Consider the following 21677-nt stretch of genomic DNA (forward strand, 5'->3'; position numbering starts at 1 on the left):
AATACAGGAGCATCTCAATAAATTAGAAGTTTATTTATTTCAGTAATTCAACTTAAAAGGTGAAACGAATATATTATCTCACTTTGCACGCAATGAGTCTATATATTTCAAGCCTTTATTTGTTATAATTTTGATTATTATGGCTTACAGCTTATGCAAACCCCAAATTCAAAATCTCAGAAAATTAGAATATTACATGAAATCAATTTAAAAAAGGATTTTAAATCCAGAAATGTTGGCCCTCTGAAAAGTATAATCATCATGCATTTGTACTCAGTGCAGCGTGGCATGGATGCCATCAGCCTGTGGCACTGCGGAGGTGTTATGGAAGACCAGGATGCTTCAATAGCGGCCTTCAGCTCTTCTGCATTGCTCGGTCTCATGTCTCTTATCTTTCTCTTGGCAATAGAGAATCTATGGGGTTCAGGTCAGGTGAGTTTGCTGGCCAATCAAGCCCAGTAATCCCATGGTCATTGAACCAGGTTTTGGTACTTTTTGGCAGTGTGGGCAGGTGCCAAGTCCTGCTGGAAAATGAACTCAGCATCTCCATAAAGCTTGTCTGCTGAAGGAAGCAGACGGGTCTTGGGTCCCATGTCCAGGACCCGTCTGTGTGTGGTGGCTCTTGATGCAGTAACTCCAGCCCCCCCACACATTTGAATGCCCTTTTCCTGACAATCCTCCATATCCCTGCAGCTTGTGCACTTTTTTCTTCCACACTTTTCCCTTCCACTTAACTTTTCTATCATGAAATTATGTAACTTTCTATCATGTGCTTTGATACAGTACTTTGAGAACATCCAACTTCTTCTGCAATTACTTTTGAGGCTTTCCCTCCTTGTGGAAGGTGTCAATGATGGGTTTCTGCACAACTGTCAGGTCTGCAGTCTTCCCCATGATTGTGAATTCTACTGAACCAGACTGAGAGACCATTTAAAGGCTCAGGAACCCTTTGCAGGTGTTTTGGATTAATTAGCTGATTAGAGTGAGACACTTTGAGTCTACAATACTGAACCTTTTCACAATATTCTAATTTTCTGAGATTTTGATTTTGGGGTTTTCATAAGCTGTAAGCTATAATCATCAAAATTATAACAAATAAAGTCTTGAAATATCTCACTTTGCATGCAATGAGTCTATATAATATATTAGTTTCACCTTTTAAGTTGAATTACTGAAATAAATGAACTTTTATAATAAAAATGTATTGAGATGCACCTGTATATATACTCCAGTGGTAAAATACAATCAAAGAACAAGCAGCCATAAAAAGCTATGTATTATTGTTTATTTATTATTTGTACCACAGTGCTGCTAACTAAACAGAATGCTGAAGCGTCGTCTTTTTTCAGTATTTATTTTGGTTAAAGACATTATGATTGTAATTGTGAAATGGGTGTAATAGTATAAACAACATTAGGTTAAAAAATTAAAATAAAAATTCTCAAAAAATATTTAACTATTAAATTTACATGATCTCAACACAGTAGTAATTGCACTTAAACATAACTCAGTGTATTGATGTGGCTTAGTTTTCCCATTATCGTTCAATAAAAAGTATCATTTAATGGTTTAATAAATACAGCATTAATGATTACTTGAGTTCAATAAAAAAAATAAAAAGAGCCACACCCCAAACTAATGATAAAATATTTTACCACATTAGTCAAAGCAATGGTCTTTATGACCAAACATCCACCAGTGTTTCTTAGTTTTACAGAAGGCATCTGTACATTTCAACGAACAGCAGTGTTCTGATATTCAATGTATTACCCATAAACATGCAGATTTGTACAGAAAGTCTATTTGGTATGCTTCAGACAGGCACAGAGAATAAATAATAGGCACAGCACACATTTAGGCCCAAAAATGGAAACTTGTGCATTAAGTATATTAAGCCAGTACCCGACATAGATTTGTATATAACTACCTGTGAATTGTGCAATCTACATTAGTCTTTGGCTAATAAAGCTGGACCGACTGCAGTATCTCTGGTACAAAGCATTAGCAGAATCCAAAACATCTTCTGAGGTATATTTAGGTTATTAATATGAGCTTTGTAACTTTGATAAGAGACCGGGAGTGATCAGAATGTCAGTCAGCACATTTAAAGCCTGATTACAGATACGAGTATCATACAAAGATAACGTCAATATTCCTCAGGATAAAATCAACGCCACCAATGAAAGTCCTTATTTGCATCCTAGCTTGCTTTCCTGGCTCAGGATGAGACTAGAGAAACGCAGCAGTTCTAGAATGGTCCAGTTTTCTAGAACTGTGTTTTAGAAGTGCTGTCAATAATCAAAGCAGAAATGCTTAAAAACAGAGTAGCATTTCTCATCTTATATTGTCTTAATTGCACTTCAGGCACATTTATGCTCAGTCTTTCTTCAGCTCTGACGATTGGTATGGGCCGGGAGAGGCGGACAGCTCTTGGTCCACTGGGAGTGTCACAGGAGCCACGCTGTCATTGTTCTGCAGTGCTCCGTAGGAAAACGAGCCGTTGTAATCAGGCTGCACAGCCCAGCCTTTGTTGTGAATGGTTGGAATACCTGTGTTGACACATGCAGTGTTTAATCCAATTCATGACCGGTTGTTTAGCTTGATGATAACAATCATAAATCAGCCATCTCTAAATAAGATATAACATCGGCTGGCCTTTGTATCTTGAGCGAGATTCCAAACAAAGCACATGACTGCTTTCCCACCAGCTTTCTTTCCAAATCTTAATAAAAAAGGTTAAAAATATATATATATATACACACATACCTTTCGCCATGTCCATAGTAACATACGGCTCAAAGGCTTTGACCTTCCTCTTGTTTTTAGTAATCAGGAACACTCCAAGAAAGCATATAGCACATCTGCGGAAAATTACAAAAAACAAAGATACATTCAAACAAATCCTAGACAGTCTTTTAGTCACGGTTACAGCTGTGAAAACAAACGTGTGTGGAATTTCATGGCCAAATAGTTTTCTTTCTGACACATATGTGTTACAGTGTATCACATAGGACTATAGTGAGGATTTTCCACCTTGGTGAATGAGATATTGAATGTAAAATTTAGGGCTGTAAAATGGATATACATTTTTTATATAAATATAATTTATTTTAGTAATTTATGCATTAACATTCAAATCTGCAATTATTAAATTCGACAATTTTGTGAATGGCATACACTACAGTTCAAAAGATTGTGTTTTTTTTTGAAGAAGTTAATACTTTTATTCAGCAAGGATGCGTTAAATTAATCAAAAGAGACAGTAAAGACATTTATAATTGTTACAAAAAAAATATTTCCAATAAATGCTCTTTAGAATGATCTATTCATCAAGAGAATTAAAAAATAATTTTCAGTCTCCACAAAATATTAAACAGTACAAGAAGAAGAAAAAGGAAGAAGAAATGACATATATATATATATATATATAAAAAGTCATTTTAAATGATAATAATACACAGATCAGGGATAACATTATGACCACTGTCCTAATATTGTGTTGGTCCCCCTTTTGCTGCCAAAACAACCCTGATCTGTCGAGGCATGGACTCCACTAGACCCCTGAAGGTGTGCTGTGGTATCTGGCACCAAGATGTTAGCAGCTGATCCTTTAAGTCCTGTAAGTTGCGATCTGACTTGTTTGTTCAGCACATCCCACAGATGCTCAATTGGACTGAGATCTGGGGAATTTGGAGGTCAAGTCAACACCTCAAACTCATTGTGCTCCTCAAACCATTCCCGAACCATTTTTGCTGTGTGGCAGGGCGCATTATCCTGCTGAAAGAGGCCACAGCCACCAGGGAATACCGTTTCCATGAAAGGGTGTACGGTCTGCAACAATGCTCAGGTAGGTGGTTCCATAGTGCATCCTGGTGCCATGTGTTCCCCAGGTAAGCGACACACATGCACCCGACCATCCACGTGATGTAAAAGAAAACGTGATTCATCAGACCAGGCCACCTTCTTCCATTGCTCTGTGGTCCAGTTCTGATGCCTACTGTTGCGCTTTTAGCGGTGGACAGGGGTCAGCATGGGCAGTGGCACCCTAGTCTCGCGTAGACTACGTTCTACGACTAGTTCAGACTAACAGCAGAAGGTCTGGACTCCATTGCAGCTTTCATTGGTCAAAGACTGCCCAAGAGGACGTCTGACTGACATGTAACGCAACCAATCACAGTTTGTTTTGTTCCGCGTCATGGAACTTCACATAATTTTGAAAATCCAGCGTTTAGTTGATCCTGGTAAGCGCTCATTGTCACAGTTGTAAAACTCAACGACGTTCTTCTTCAACGAGGGAGTTTGGAGGCATTTGTTTTTAGGTGGACCGCTAAAGAACTCAACACACACGTCACGCAGACATCCTGTAGAATTCAACCAATCAGATGACGACTTTAAAGCTCCTGAAGTGTTTCCAGATAACTGTGCCATATGCACCACATGTTCAGCCAACGGTGGGCATGACGTCTGAGGCTGAGACTATGGGCACCCTGACTGGTCTGCGGCTATGCAGCCTCATACACAACAAACTGTGATGCACTGTATTCTGTAGGGCTGTAATCAACCAAAGAAAATTTTGGTCGACTGAAGTCCTGAAATTTTCGACTAAAAAGACGTTAGGAAAAAAAACGTTAAATTAATTAGCTGCGCACTGTGCGCAGTACTTGGTAGCCTTGTTGTCTGCCTAAATGAATTATAAATAAACATAAAAAACTAGTAGGCTATTTGCAGTATATTAAATAGTTTTTGACCTGATTATTTTGCACTGAAATGAGTCTGACACATGAGTCTGTCGGCTCTGACAGCGTTGCATCACGTGCATCTATGTTGTCAACTAGTGATATCATCACAAGAACTTTTGAGGAATATGCAACATAATTTAGACAATTGTTTTTGTCATATGTATTATAATAACTGACAGACAGTATCATTTCAGCCGCTCTGTGCAGCTCGAACATATAACGTTAGGAGCTCAGCTGAGCGACTATTAACTTAAAGCTTTTACTCTTAAACACAAAAGGCACGTCCACTTTAATAAAAAAGGAATATTTGTTAAACAAGCCAGATCAAGAGCAGAAAAAACGCTCACAATTAAATAAATAATATACAAGAAAACTAGCCTTCTTCAATCTGTCTCTCTTCTCCAGTGGGTTGGGCTAATCCAAAAGAAGTGGAAACAATGGGGGTGTTCTGAAGACAGACTGTTACCAGTGAAACAGGGGTGCTCTGAAAACACCCCCATTAGCAATTAGTGCTTTCACTCAGGATGCCTCAATATGTCTGTGTGTGCAGTAAATATGTTGTCACTTTAAAGTCAAATATCCAAATGTCCGTTTTATATATTATATTTACTGTCGCTGATCACGTTCCCCTCTAGTCGCCGTAGTTCTCAGTGTAATATGACCCGTCACACTCTGTCTCAATGGCCTGAATCCACTTTTTTGTCCTTAAACGCTCGTTTTTTGGGTCAACAGCTTATAAAAAGTTCTGGGTTTTTGGTTGTGGGTTTTGTTTAGCTTGTTTGCTGTACACTTTGTCACATATCAGCTTTTATACATTGTTCAGTTTTTTGGCATAAGTCTGAAATGACAAGGAGGCAGCCTCACGCAATACAAAGTTAATGGAGACGGTTTGATTATTTTCCCCCCCGGTGGGCGTGGTCTTCAGATTATGACGCGTGTCGCTCTGTCTCTATGGGCGTGCGTTTGAGCAAGCGGGGAATGAAACTCAAAGGACCAGCGAGAGACTTCTCTTCTCCAGTTGGTTGGGCTAATCCAAAAGAAGTGAAAACAATGGGGGTGTTCTGAAGGCAGACTGTTACCTGTGAAACAGGGGTGCTCTGAAAACACCCCCATTAGCAATTAGTGCTTTCCACCTGATGAAATGAACGCGGCGCGGCAAAACTGATGAAATGAACGCGGCAAAACTAACTGTGCGTTCACACCGCCGCCGGCGAGAGCGTCAAACTTCGCTCTGGCCGCCCTGCTATCGACGGTGTAGAAAGATTCATGGACGCGCTGCCGCTCTGACGTAGATCGAATGCTGGTCTTTTTTAAAACTGCATTTAAAGGGGCTGCAAACTCTCAAAAAACAACACTCATGTTGATCGGCGTTTGTGCAGACTGACCACAGGTAGGGTATAACCGTATAAGATAACCTCATGAAATCATTTAAATGTGAAAGTAAAAAAAAGCAGATCGATGGAAAGAACTTAACAATTATAGTTACATGTTTGCTAACGAAATAAACTAATTAAAAGCAATTTGTGTGGAGTATAAATAATGTTGCACGTCTTCTTATCAAACCCGCTGCACCAGCAGGGATCAACCTCTCCTCTATTTTGCTTGGGAACTAATGTGGTCGGAACCAAAGTTTACAGCACTGCGTTCTCTGGAATCATCTCAAGCGGAGCACTTCTACATTCCCATTGGTTGCCGCCGAACCCCGTCATAGCATATTACCATGAAGTTGACCTGATTTCAACTCTCCTCGACGCCCAAATCGTCCAAGACGCGCCGCTCTCGCCGGAGCAACGCAGCAAAAAAATCGACCGATCAGAATTTTGGTCGAGCCAGAACGTATCGACTAATAATCGACTGGGAGATTACAGCCCCAGTATTCTGACACCTTTTCAAACTCACTCAAATCCTTACGTTTGCCCATTTTTCCTGCTTCTAACACATCAACTTTGAGGACAAAATGTTCACTTGCAGCCTAATATATCCCACCCACTAACAGGTGCCGTGATGAAGAAATAATCAGTGTTATTCACTTCACCTGTCATAATGTTATGCCTGATCTGTGTATTTTACAATAATACTGTTTTACTATATTTTTGATCAAATAAATGCAGCCCTGGTGAGCCTTTCTTTCAGCAACTCAAAAAAAAATTGTTTTACCAACCCCAAATATTTGAATGGTAGTGTATGAACTTAGAATGCATCATAAAACCTACCCCAACAGAAACATGCATATGTGCAGAACGTCTTCATGGTTAAACTCCTCATAAAATATGGCTCCTGTTTCAAAACAAATGGGATGGGAATGAGAATGAGACCACAAACACTGTGCGGAAATAAAGATAAACCTGTCGACTAAATCGACAGAGAAAGAAATGTGCAAGTCCTACCTGCCACAATTGCAAATGTTGTGGAGAAAATGTAATTCACACAGGCGATTAGACAGGAATCATAGAGATGAGATGCCTGGGCTAAAAACCTAATAAAGAAAGTCAAGTCATATAAAAGCATTTGATCTCCAAGGTCTTACACCAGAACATCAACACAACAAACAGCAGAACTTACGACGCTTGAAAGACGACAGTAGCCACCATGCAGACAAACATGACGTAGAATATGGGATATGACAGCTGTAGAGGACCCATGATGCTAAGCACAATCATCCCTGAAACCGCCTTCACTGTGATTACAGTCACTGAACCTAAGGGGCAAAGCTCCATTATTTTGGTCACTGGAATATTTATGACTTCTGTGCATTCCTTCAGCTTTTTTGTCAAGATATTCTGGAGCACTTTGAGTAATGTTTCATGGACACAATGGGCTCTACAAACAACAGGTATTGTGTTATTGTCCTACCAAGAAGTGCCACCAGTAGCAAAATCAGGACAAGGTGGCTTGCATTCCGCCGTTTGTAGAAATACAGCACCAGACAGAATGTGATGATCCCCAGAAGCTGGAAAAACACAAACGGCATTCAATGGTAACCATCAACACTTGAAAAAGGCCTGCTGGTGTTTACACTCATCAACAAAAATTCTCTTTCCACTTAAATATGTTTATCAAAATGTTTATGCACTTTAATTCAAAACTATATCCTTTAAAAAAAAAAAATTGGTTTAATATTTGCCATTTGCAATTTGACAACAACAAAACAACAACAACAACAACAAAACATTTGCACTGTAGAGAAAGTGCTTAAATGGCAAAAAACACTAGAATATTATCCACATTATATAATTATACAATATATGTATATATACATTTATATACATTACTGTATATAAATCACAGGGTGTGTATTACCAAGTATAAGAGGAAGGGCCAGCCAATAACATGTTTTACTATGTTCTCCGCATTCAGCTTTTCATGAGAGTTCGGCCCAAACGTCACAAAGAGGTAAGTGCCGCCCGCCGTCAAGGTACAGCCCAGGAAAGTCAAGATGTAGCGCTCTACAAGCATAAGAGAATGCAAGAAATCATTTCTGAAATGTCTGAACAATTACACTGCATAGGGACTGCATTTACCGTACGTTTTTGCATTAAAGGGGTGGTAAAACACATTCTTTTGAAGGCTTGACTGTGTTTGTGGGGTGCACTGTAACATGTGTTCATGCTTCGTTTAAAAAAAAATTGCCTTATTTTTCATATATTTGACCATTATTCTACACTGCTCTGTCCCTCCTTGTAAAACGGTCTGATGCTTTCCGGGTTGTATGAAGCCAGTCCCTCAAAAATACGCAGTGGGCTCAGATTGGTTAGCTGGCCCAGTGTGTTGTGATTCGCTAACCGCAGTGCACGTCGGAAACGTCACGCCCCTTACCGCCCGAATCAGACCCAGAACATTTGAGTGAAGATGATCGAGCAGAACCTGTTCAGTCCTCGAGAGTAAAGACTGCGGATCTATAATGATCGCTACTGAATGGCACTTTAACTTTTGTATTTTTAGAACGATTATAGCCAAATATCTGTCGCAAGAACTAACCCAAAACAAACACTAAGCACTGGCTTTAACTAGTAAGTTAGCCAAATCACACACAGAACCATGTTTAGCATGCCTGAAGATAAACAATACATAAAAGCTCTAATCAAAGAATCATTTACACTAATGCCAGGTTCGCTTTTGAGATTTTAACGTTAGTGTTTGTAACGATAGGTGTTCGTCGGATAACGTTAAGTATGAATGAGCATTTAACAGACTGGTTTGCAGAACAGCGTTGTCATCTGTTTACTTCCTTGCTACAACCTATTACAGGAAAACACATCGATGAAAAATAAATCAGACTTACAGGTTGTGGCCCGTAAACAGCTTCTGTTTGTAAATCCAGCTTTCAGGACAAGCCGTTGTGCATATCCTGTATTGAACTCGCAAAGTTTGTGGAAGATTGTGTTGTACTCCGTGAAATGTGCAGCGCGCGCGTCGTGCATCCACGCACCGGCAGTGTTTTTTTCACGCAGCTGACGTTGTGCAAATCTGGCATTGAAATCGCGAAGACGGTGGATGTTTTCCTCTGTTAGATGTGCTGCAGGAGCCCTGCGCGCGCCTGATTCCCCGCTGACTCAAACACACGTGCATATAACATGCTGTATGTTAAACGCTCTGCAACGCACCCCCGTCCCAAGGAAGGCTGAACAGAGCAAGTACCCCAGACCTGCAATCCGGATGAAAATAACAGCGTTTCCTCGGCATCGCGGCAACAACACTCCAGCCTACTAACCACAACAGCGCCGCGATACAAAATGGCCTCACCCCCCCTTATTTAATATTCTCGGAGGAGGGGTTTATGTAAATATTGAGCCTGGTGATGTCACCAACCCTGGAGGAATGTCTGTAGTCGCCTACTGGCCGTTTGCTGTAGTTCTTAGAAACTGATTTCTTTAAAAGCAAATATCTCCCTTTGCTTTAAACTTTGAACGTTGTAACTTTGCAGATGTTGTTTATGCTCAAGCAGCAACATTACACGTTAGCTAAAGTTAGAATAGTGAAATCGTGGTTTACCACCCCTTTAATAATACAATTATTTAATAAATAGTTACTTGTTGCTTAGCAATGCATGGCCTCAATCTTTTGAAAACATAGCTGGAAGAAATACAGCGGCACATCAAAGGCAGCATTATGCAACTGAAAGCAATCAACATGATTTATCAGCATTTTGCGAGGGTTTTTCTATATATTGACTGAGAAAGATGAGCAGAACTCACTCAAGAATTCCTGTGCCTTCCACTTTTCCCGCAAAAACAGGAAACCCAAGATGGAGCTTGCTGTGAAAAACAAAACCACTGGTCATCTTCAGAGCAGGGTTATTATAATGAACAAAAAATCTAACTATAAAGAACATTGTTGTTACTTGAAATAAAATAAACATTAACTGAAATTAAATAAAATTAAAATGTTAAACTTTTAGCTAAATAACTAAAATTGATGAATAAATCAAATAAAAACTATATATAATATATATGGGTCAATGACATGAAATGTATTTCATTATTTTCCTAAAAAGAATTTTAATAAATACATGTCATATATCAAATTGATATACAATATTTCCTTTATAAGATACTCTTTTCATTTGTTTGAAATTCAATAGATTTTTTGAGTTGTGGCGTTTGAAAGACCAAAAATGTCAGGTGGTGCGACCGTCCGAACGTGCAAGCAGAAAACAAAACTGCAATAAAAAGGTTAATTTTCTCAGTAAAATTCTTAATCAAATAGTTTGACATGATTTTACGTTAAAATCCTTATAAATGTGGGGAAAATAGTGTATCAGTCCTATATCAAAACAATTATATTACTTTAAAAAACTTTTGTCCGAAAAATGTACTTCTCCAAATGTCAGGGAGATGCCATTTTATGCAATGTTACTTTAAGAAAACCATGTGACAGCATATAACATCACACAGAAGACCCCAGAGGACCCCTCTGATGCAGTAACAATGTTAGTCACTCTCCCATAAATATTAGATAATTTGACATTTTTGAGTAATGATGAGGTTGATTCAACTTATGTCAGGTGGTACGACCCCTGGAAAACTTTGAAAATGTTTTATTATTATAAAAATGTGTATTTGATTTAAAAAAATTATGTATAACCTTGAGCATATGGGCAAACATTTGTATAGGTGTCCAATGCTTGTTGGATTTGAATTGAGTTTGAAATGTCAGGTGGTGCGACCAGCAAATTTAAAACAATTAAATAAACAATTAAAACAAATAATTTGTACAGTTAAAAACAAAACATAAAAACTCCTTATGGAAAATTGGGTTTTTGAACTCATAGAAAAAAGTCTGTTTATATGAATTGCAAAAAGGGAAAGGGAAATACATAAAGAACTGGAAAGGGAATTTACCATGTGATATGCATGTTAGACACTACAATGATTCATATTTTAAATGAATATATGGTCGCACCACCTGACATTTTCCAGGTGGTAAAATCAGAAATCTTGTTTAATAATGAATTGATGCTGTCTTAAAAGTTGTAAAACCAATATGAATCAACACCATACATTTTTTGGACATAAAAATCCATTTTAAAACGGTTTTGCTTAAAATTATTCTTTTTTTTTATCTTAAAAACCTTATTTGTCATTGACCCATGTATAATAAATATATACATAAATAGACCTAACCCCATAAAATTACAATAAAAACTCATTCAAAATATTAACAAAAAAAAATAATAGTATCTCAGTTATACTTAAAAAACACTGCTTCTGAGATATATTACACATTACATTAAATATTTATGCAAATAACATTAGGCAAGAAGCACTGTAACAATTTTAATTACATCAAATATAAGAAAGCAGTATTAATTATGGAAGTGAATGCAACATAATAATAATAATAATACCTACTTATGACAGACACGGCATTAAGTGGAGCTATGAGAGAGAGTGGAGCAAATGCGTAAGACACAAACAGGGCGCCCTCCCCCAGAACCATCAGCATCAGGCCAGACCACCAGGTCTTAGTGTAGTAGTACTGCCTCAGGTCTTTATTTCCCGCCAAAGTCACATGACTTTGTTTCTGTGAGAGAAAACATCAGTCATTATGTAAGTTTGTCTATTACATCTTTTTAAACCCACTCTCCTAGATACCATACCAAACAACAGCTGGGTTATAAAACAAGATGTTGAGAAAAGGCAAATAAAAGCAGATGACTTTCACAGGGTGTAACCTGAACACACCCTCACCCTGAATTACAATGCAATTATAAATGTAGGCTGCAAATACACACTTACCTGTATGCTGACTGAAATGCTGACCAACAGGTTTCCAAAGATAGCTAACAATGTACCAATGAGGTTTTCCTGTAAATAAATCATAAAGATAAGTAAGTACTGTTAAAATTTACGATATAATCATGTGAAAAAAAACAAAGTACACCCTTTTGAAGGGTGGACATAAAAAATCATCTGATCCTTGGCAGGTCTTAAAATTAAGTAAATACAACCTCGAACAACAACAACACATGACATATTACACCGCATCATGGCCAAAACGGAGAGGCAATGTGTGACAAATTACGTACACCCTTACTGCTTTAAGAGGGGAAGTAGCAGTCAAGCACTGCTGATCAAATGCCTTGACCAACTCTATAAAAGCAGAGGTTTTGACAGGTTGCTGGTCTGGATCATTCAGGTTTGTTTTAACACAATGCCAAGCAGGAAAGACATCAGCAATGAGAGAAGCAATTGTTGCTGCCCGTCAATCTAGGAAGGGTTTTCCATACAATCTGAAGTCCATCATTCTGCAGTGAGGAAGATTATTCACAAAAACATTCAAGACAGTTCAAGACAACCAATCTTCCCAGGAGTGGACGTCCCATCAAATTCACCCCAAGATAAGAACGTGCAATGCTCAGAGAAATCACAAAACACCCAAGACATACACCTCAGACTCTACAAACTCTTAAACATTAGAAAAAGACTGAACAAGTATGGCTTGTTTGGAAGGGTTGCCGGGAGTAAGCCACTTCTCTCTATAAAGAACATGGCAGCACAGCTTAGGTTTGCCAAGTTGCATCTGAACAAAACCACAAGACTTCTGGAACAATGTCCTCTGGACAGACGAGACCAAAGTGGAGATGTTCGGCCATATGCACAGTGCCATGTTTGACGAAAACCAAACACAGCATATTAGTCCACAAACACCTCATACCAACGGTCAAGCATGGTGGAGGAGGGGTGATGATTTGGGCTTGTTTTGCAGCCACAGGACCTGGGCACCTTGCAGTCACTAAGTCGACAAGGCACTCCTTTGAATACCAAAGTATTCTAGAGTCAAATGTGAGGCTATCTGACTGACATCTAAAGCTTGGACAATGAACCCAAGAGCACTGGCAAACCTACAAAAGAATGGCTGAAAAAGAAAAAAATTAAGGTGTTGCACCTACCCAGTCGAAGTCCAGACCTCAACCTGATTGAAATGCTGTGCAGATTTAAGAGATTTGTGCATAAACAAATGCCTGCAAACCTCAATGATCTAAAGCAAAGTTTGTAAAGACCGGACCAAAATTCCTCCACAACGATGTGAGCATGGCCATAGCCAGCTATGAGGTCACAGCAGATAACTGTGGTAACAAACCAAGCACACGCAGTTCTATCGAACAGTATTTTTGTTATGTTTCCTGAGTTTGGTCTCTTAACTACGGTGGCCCAGTAGTGCACAACACAACGAAATTTAAAAAGCATACATAAGTTCACAACACAACGGAATGAAACCACAACACAACGAAATCAAGCCACAACACAACGAAAAATCCACAACACAACGAAAAGTCCACAACACAACGAAATAGCCACAACACAACGGAAATGCTCCCGACCACTAGGGGACTCTCGGAGTGGGGTAAAGTTAGTTTTCCTTGCATTGTTCTATATAGATTCGCCAATCTTACAAATATTTAAACACTACGATCAGTTTTAAGTGTGCAGTTGTATATCGACATGAAATATCAATTAAAAATCACTTACGTGCATAATAGCTGCATATTTATACTCGAGAACGCTTTGACCCGCTGCCTCGGCGCTAAGGGAGCGTCTGCCAATTCCACCAAGTTGAAATATTTTGTATGAATTAAATTAACTTTTTTTTTTTTTAATTTTCAAATTCCAATGTTGTGTTGTGCATTATTACAATACAATCAAGCTGTGGAATTTTAACATGTCTGTTTTTAAATGTTTAAAGTAATTTTAATTCATACAAATTATACATTTCAACCAATTGGTGGAATTGGCAGACGTTCCCTTAGCGCCGTGGTATCGGGTCAAAGCATTCTCGAGCATAAATATGCAGCTATAATGCATGTAGGTGATGTGATTTAAAATTAATATTTCATATAGATAAACAATGGTTAGCCTACATACTGTTAAAACTAATTGTGGTATTGATTTCTTTGTAAGATTGCCAACTCTATAGAACAGTGGCAACTTTACAGCGCTCCGAGTGCCCCCGAGTGGTTGGGAGCATTTCCGTTGTGTTGTGGCTATTTCGTTGTGTTGTGGATTTTTCGTTGTGTTGTGGCTTGATTTTGTTGTGTTGTGGTTTCATTCCGTTGTGTTGTGGATTTATTTTGTTGTGTTGTGAACTTATGTATGCTTTTTAAATTTCGTTGTGTTGTGCACTACTGGGCCACCGTACTTAACAACACTGTCATAGTACATTAAGCCACGTTAAGCGTTTTCTTATAGCCTAATGGTTTTCTATGGGAGAAAAACGCTTAACGTGGAATTAAATGCGTTGCGTTCATATTCTGGGCTCATCTGATTTTTTGAACATAGTACAAAATGTTCCTAAAATGTTGGGGCGCTGGTAGATATTCGAATACATTGCTTGATATTTGATATCCGTTCGAATTAGATTTTTCTCAAAAATGACAGCCCTATCCCAAATGTTTCCAACTATTTGTAAATCGTGAGAAAATTGCTATTTTAGTCGCCTGTGAATTGACCAATCAGTAAGCCCCGCCCCCCCCCCCTTAGTTACTGTTGCTAACTCGGACAAACAAACGGAGTTGCTCACAGTCTTACAATGACAGCTGTCAGTGTGAAAACCTTATCCCAAGATGTTTTTGGACACAGAATGTAGTGGACCCTGTCTGAATGATGGCCAAACTTTACTGATGGTTTATGAAGTTTATTACATCGTTTTTCACTAAAAAAAAAAAAAATCACCGTAAGAGTTGAACAAACAAAGCAGAAGTGCGCATTAACGTCTCATTCACAAACTCTCTCTCTCCGTTGCATTATCATTAACATACACAGCAAAGTATACAAAAACACTCATACAACTACTAACAGTAAACAAACATATACAGACCGTATGCCTTTTCAGGGGTGCTAATAAACTGTAAACTTTGTATCTGCAAACAACTCCGATAAACTGTGAGTGCGAGCTCTCCCTTTCACTACCCGTAGACTATAATACCCATCAAAATAGAAGTCCCTCTTTAGTAAACATATCTAAACTCACAGAAATATCAAAAATATATACAAAAATTCTGTGGCACAGAAGGACCACCTCTCGTCGAGGAGCATTCAAGAGGGACTTAAATAAAAGATTTTAAAATAAATGTGGGAGATTAATTTGGAAGCTAGGATTTACAGATCACAATGCAAACAGGAGAAGCCTCGTGTTACGCTCGTCACGATCGCTACACTATACATCAATACTGTTCATGTACCGTAGGGGAAGATTAAATTAATGTATATTTATAGAGTTTAATTTGGAGAGGTACTGAAATGCAGACCTTCGTTTATGTGTTTTTGACCTGTTAACGTTACATGACGTGAGAACAGTTAGTTATTTCGGTTTGTATGTTAGCAGGGAATCAATAACTTTAATCGTAACTTAATGAGAGTATGACCACCAGAAAATCCTCTCAGGATACCTGGAATCAGTGTTCCAGTACCCCAGGCACATCGTTTTGCCATTTTTGTAGCATAAACACCATCAAACCGCTGAGAGCTTCGGATTTTCCCATGCATCTCTATGGCGCTGACACCTAAAGATGTCAGAGTTCCGGTCCCAGCGCAACTGATACTCAACTGCTATTGGCTCATCTGCGTTCGAGGGGCGGGTCTTACCGATAGGTCAATTGCGTCATATCTGCGTTCCCCTCGGTTTCCGGTTTTATTCTGCAGAAACGCTTTACTCTCACTGCAGTGTGAACAAGTGTCATAGCAGACCCCACGCGAACGCACAGAGTAACGTCATATCATCATTTTCAACACACTCAGATGTATCTAATATGATAAACAGAGCTGCTTTACCTCATACTCATGACCGGAAAACCGGAAGTGGCACCGGCGGCTGTGGCATAATAAAAGTCCCGCTGCTCGCGGGGCGCTTGTGTGTTGTACTCTTCTTATTTACTCTTCTTATTTGAGAAAAATCTAATTCGAACGGATATCAAATATCAAGCAATGTATTCGAATATATTAGAATATCTACGAGCACCCAGACGAAACTGATACTGATACAGTATTCACTGATACAGACGAAAATGAAAAGGCTATCAGTCAAAGCTCAGCTTTAGGAAGAGAAGAGAGGGTATGACAAGGAGACTAAGAGAAAAAGAGTACTGACAATAATCTACGCTTTAAAAAAGATGGTTCTTTAGAGGTTCTTTACATGTAGTAACAGTTGTTAAATACTGAAATGGTCCTTTGTGTAAGAGTTTAGGGTTCTTTATTCCCGCCTTTTTGATTTTAAAATTTGTAACTATCAAATCCACCTCATTACAGATTCTCTGGAGCTCAGCTATACAACTACACAGACTGCCAACACACTCCCAACAAGAAAATGTTTTCTTTCTTAAAATGTCTATAAATAGTAGGCTACCACCCAAAGCTATTGTTATCCAATTTTTTGGCCTTGCACATATGGTAGACCAGAGAAATCAACATTTTCTCAGGGGTGCATGCCCCCCCAACCTCATGACCTCTGTGATTATTATAAAACCCTGCCTACGGCTCTGGATGTGAGAGACTGATAAAGTAATGTAGAAAATGATTACTTCAAGTTATTGCTGCTAAAGGTGGTTCTACAAGCCATTAAATCATCGGGGGTACTTAATTTGTCACACGTGGCTTCTCCATTTTGGCTTTATTTTTGTTAAATAAATAATGACACGGTATAATATGTCATGTGTTGTTGATCATCTGAAGTTGTATTTACCTAACTTTAAGACCTACTTTATTGTGCCCTCCTGATACGTAACGTTAATCCTGATAGGACTCAAAAGAATGTACTTTCTTTTTGACTGTATAACGTTACCATTATTAGGCTAACACTAACAGTCAGTTGAATCGCTATTTCAATATCAGCTTTTGTAAACAGGTAGTTTGGTTTTGTATTTCTAGTTTGATTGTTATTGGGACTCACGGTGTAAGAGTCTGCCATCACGCTATCGTCTCGTGCCATCACGCTATCGTCTCGTGCCATCCACACGCCGTTGATCCTTACTTCAGATGACATTCTTCCGCTCCACACGCATCACCGAGCCCGTCTCGCAGCTCGCTACAGTCGGTTCTACTTTCCTCTGTTTGGGCTACAGTTTACGTGGATCGCCATTTTCGAAACGTCGTTTCTTCCGGGTTACACCTGTCAAGTGACTTGACGTTGTACGCAGGTTCTGTGTGACGTCGAATTTGAGGGATGTGATGAAGCACGCATTATACGCATTTCTTTCTTTCTTTCTTTTTTCTTTTTTTTCTTTTTTTTTATTGCTGATAACGGAACCATACAAAAAAGAGGTGTACATCACATAATATCAACTACGACAATAGTAAATGTGACAACCGCAGAAAGAAAAAAAAGAAAGAAAGAAAAAAGATAATAAAAAAAAAAAAATTAAAAAAAAAAGCATTTCTTTCTTTCTTGTTGAGTTTACATCCTCCTGAAAACCGGACAAAAAGGTTTTTTTTCTTTCCCGTGTAGGCCTAATTATATTGGTTGAAGCACAAAAAATGGGAAAATAACATTTTGGAAAAATTATATTTTATTCATATGTTTTGCTATGTCCTCTGAAGAGGACACCAGAACTCATTTTTTAAAATAAACAAATAAAAAGACATGCATAGAGACGAATAGGCAAAAAAAAAAAAAAAAAGGCAATAGGCAATTTTTTTTATACCTAACTTTGTATAAAGATGATTCTCAACTTTGTGAAAGATATATGATATGATACCATTTTGCTTTATGCAATATGGGTGTAAAATGATATACAATGTATCTATACACCGTATCTAATTTGCATATTAATGTATTATTGTGGCAACATTTAATGAAAAGAGAAGTGTAATAATGGGAGTAATAATAAGCACGATTTTCATAATAATATATAATATTTCATAGGAATATTGAAATATAATTTCCTTCCTTATTCACTTGTGTCTCCCAAAATGCTTCATAAACATCGACGTCCTATTTCATAACGGAAAGTCATATTTTGATTTGAATCCCCATAACATTTTCCTGAGATGTTGATTTGAGACAAACAATTTGAGAATTAGTCAGATTTAAATGATAATTACAAAATATTTTCTTATTTCCATAAGTGTTACACTCGATCACTAAATTAAAGTCAGTCCTTTTTAAAGACCAAGGAGAGGCAGTTTTCATTGTGAAACATCTAAACATTTGGTATCTCTGAAAAACCCCGAATGTGCTCTTTACAGGACATCCAGAATGTGACATGTATGGTGTCAGATGTCCACTACAGAGGACAAAAGACTATTCCTGGGTCCCAGCCAGGAGGATATAACTTGCTTAAAAACACTTGACACTTGGAATCTATTTTGGACAGTAGATGGCACCAGTGGATCTTCTTAAGCCTTAAACAGGCAAGAGTGGAAAATGATCAGCAAATCAAAATCATTTCATGTCATTTTTTATATCACTTGAGCATAAGTAAAACTTTTTGAAATATTTGACATAGTTTGGATTTCATGAGTTGTATCTCCAGGATATATTGCCATATAAAGGGAAGGCCTATAAAAAAGTGTAATAGGCCATGCAAAATATACTGAATATACACTGGTGAACTCTCTAGTTTTCAACCAGGTAATTAAGCGTAATAATATCAGTTTTACATGTAAATATTAACAAAATTAAACAAAAGAATGTATTGAGAAGGGGGACTTCATGTGTACAAGGCACCCCTACAACTCACTCTCACCTGTCACTCCAGAATGCACAAAAATGCAATAAGTTACCTTGAGACCTGAGACGCCACTCGTTGTCAATATTGTACAGTCTGGAGGGCAAAACACAGAACTGCAGCACAAACCTGTCAATTTTCCATCTTAATAGGGTGAGTTGCACTAATAAGGATTAAATTAAGCAAAGTTTAACGCTAATCAAGGATTTGTTGATCTGGGTTTTATTTCTAATCGTGTTGTATTGCACTACTTAATGTTAAACACAGATTAACCATATAGAAAGACCGTTAGAGTTAAAGGGCTGATCGGTGCATAAACTGGTGCATTAAAAGACGTCTAATAGCCGTCCAAACACAGCCCTGGCATCTAGGCTAAAACAAGGCTAAATTGGGCCTGTCTGTAAAAATGTATTAATCCGGTCTAACCAAAGCCCGATAATAGACAAGCCATCTAGAACATGAACATGTCAAAGTCTTAGAAATGAAACCAAACACCTTGTAATCACTGTTGGCTTTGCTTACATGATGGAATATCGTACATCCCGCAAGTTATTTTGGAAAAAAAACGACATGTAACCAAATTCAAGGTTATTTTGGCTAGAAGAGGGTTACTCTTGCATGGCTATATCTGGACTATACCGAGATGGTGAAATGATGGATATTACTGCTTGCTGGGTACACATAAATGTATGCCAAGCCGTTTTGACTTTTATTCATTCACAGGATATGTAATTCTTTATATCAACAATACCATTTTTACTAGTTAAACTGCTAATTCTTGATAACAATTACATTTTTACTATTTAACCCTCTGGTGCTCTTCGGTCATTTCTGACCGCAAAATGTTCTGTTTTGAAATGAAAAAAATCACTGCTTCATAGGAATGATATGAAACTTGGTGACTTTTCTAGCATTAGGTATGTAAACACACACAGCATGCTAATTGGTCGTAAAAAAAAAAAGTAGTGTTCATTGTCTTCGGTCATAAATGACTGACCACAGGAAATGAATGGGAAATCGGCAAAAACACAAATATTCTCTGAATTCTCTGAATATTTGTGTGTACAATCTACAAATCGGCCACGATGCTGAAAAAAAGTACGCAGCAGTAAAGGGGTGACACTCTAAAACATCAAGAGTGTGATATTGACACATCCACTCACACAGACACACACACTTATACACACACACACACACACACCTATGAAAAACTGAACCTATGAACCATATTTAGAATTTTAAAAAAATCACAACTTCATCAGAATTATTGGTGACTTTTCTAGTATTAGGTATGTAAACACACAACAAATTTGAGGGCATGATTCGTGCATGCTAAGTGGTAAAAAAAAATACTCCCACTTGTGCTCTTCGGTCAAAAATGACCACCATAAATGAATGGGGAATCTGCAAAAACACAAATTCACAGAAAAAAATCAAAAACTTTATAATAAATAGTCTTTGACATTTTTTTTTTTATATATATTCAAATCCATCAACAACAACAAAAAATCATTAAATGTGCCTCTCCATAGAGATCTCTAGGGATTACACCCATGGTTGCATGATTTCTTAAATAATTCCAAAAGAGGGCACTAATCTGCCTTCAAAAAAAAATATTTTGAAGGCCTAGTCTCTATTTTAACCTGAAATAATTACAATTTTTTCAATGGCAAAAATAGACCATAATTTTTGCATAAATATTAAAAAATACCATAAAATCATCTCAAAATACAAAATTACAAAGAAAAATAAATTGCATTGGTTTTACTGGGGTGGAGGAAGTTTAATTTTTAGGTGTCCGGACACTTATGACCGGGAAGACAACCAATGCAACCCCTAAACGAAGAGCACCAGAGGGTTAATGCTAATTCTTGATATCAACAAGAGAATTTGAATGGCAGCCAATGGTGACATTTCACTAGTGAAAATACAATTACTGATATCAAGATTTAGAGTTTTTACTAGTTGAAATTGAATTGTTAATATCAATAATTCATATCATGTGAATGAATAAAAGTCAAAATGGCTTGCCATATAAATGTCAATACCATGGTTTGACTTTCCCAAGACCTACACCCAGACCAAAATAATACCACTTCTGGGTCATAACACCATAGACAGAAGCAGATTATCAATATCTCAACTTTCAACACATTTCACATTTGGGTCCCCCAATTTTTTATATTTGGTTACATCTTTATTCCAGAACTAAAATGCTGACTTTTCTAGTAGCCAAGTAGCAGTTCAAAGCCATAGCGGTCCTGCGAATTCTTATATAGCCTGTGAATAATTGAGGTCATTATCATCTGTAGTTTGTTGAAAATAGAGTAATGATGACCCATACCCACAACAAGATATTTAGATGAGTCCTTGAGTCACCTTGAGATTTAGCAATTTTCCATTATCATATCCCAGAGCTACGAGGCTCTAACAAGCTAACAATTATCATATTCATCAATTATATCTTTGGCACAACTGAAATGACGCACACATAAATGTTGTTTTAGCGTTCGCTCATTCCTTTAGGCAAAATATACGTATTCTATTTTTTTTTTCACCTGTTAGTAACAGATAAAACACTGCAGACAAATGAGTAAATGATTGGGTTGTGGTGTGGCTGACATGAAACAAATCTGTGACCTTTTACCATTTCGTAAAGGATAAAAGAATCTTTAGCTATTCCGTTTTTTTGTTGTTGTTGTTTTTTTTTCTGTAGAGAAGAGGTACACCCTTGTTGTAATTGTTGTAGTCAGGATAAATGTGTCATCACTGCATGC

At 37.8% G+C, this 21677-nt stretch overlaps 1 protein-coding gene across 1 annotated transcript; it reads right to left on the reverse strand.

The window, feature by feature from the left end:
• Positions 1-1264: 1264 nt before the first annotated feature.
• On the reverse strand, positions 1265-17379 carry nipal3 (NIPA like domain containing 3). The gene is made up of 11 exons (XM_079833010.1): positions 17124-17379; positions 11978-12046; positions 11591-11762; positions 9935-9994; positions 8040-8185; positions 7593-7689; positions 7302-7437; positions 7127-7215; positions 6953-7016; positions 2767-2861; positions 1265-2549 (listed from the first exon to the last, which is right to left on the reverse strand). The coding sequence occupies exons 1-11, from the start codon at positions 17214-17216 to the stop codon at positions 2377-2379; spliced, it is 1194 nt and encodes a 397-aa protein (XP_079689136.1). The 5' UTR covers positions 17217-17379; the 3' UTR covers positions 1265-2376.
• Between the last annotated feature and the right edge of the window lie 4298 nt (positions 17380-21677).

This window comes from Gobio gobio, assembly GCF_949357685.1.
Source record: "Gobio gobio genome assembly, chromosome: 13".
NCBI lineage: Eukaryota > Metazoa > Chordata > Actinopteri > Cypriniformes > Gobionidae > Gobio > Gobio gobio.

What these genes read in the sequence shown, in the direction of transcription:
- nipal3 (XM_079833010.1), bottom strand. Translation starts at nt 17,216, where the DNA reads ATGTCATCTGAAGTAAGGATCAACGGCGTGTGGATGGCACGAGACGAT. An exon ending in GAAGGCACAGGAATTCTTGA is followed by an intron (nt 8,186 to 9,934) that starts GTGAGTTCTGCT and finishes TTATGCTTGTAG; the next exon opens with AGCGCTACATCTTGACTTTC. An exon ending in TACTATGGACATGGCGAAAG is followed by an intron (nt 2,550 to 2,766) that starts GTATGTGTGTAT and finishes GTGTCAACACAG; the next exon opens with GTATTCCAACCATTCACAAC.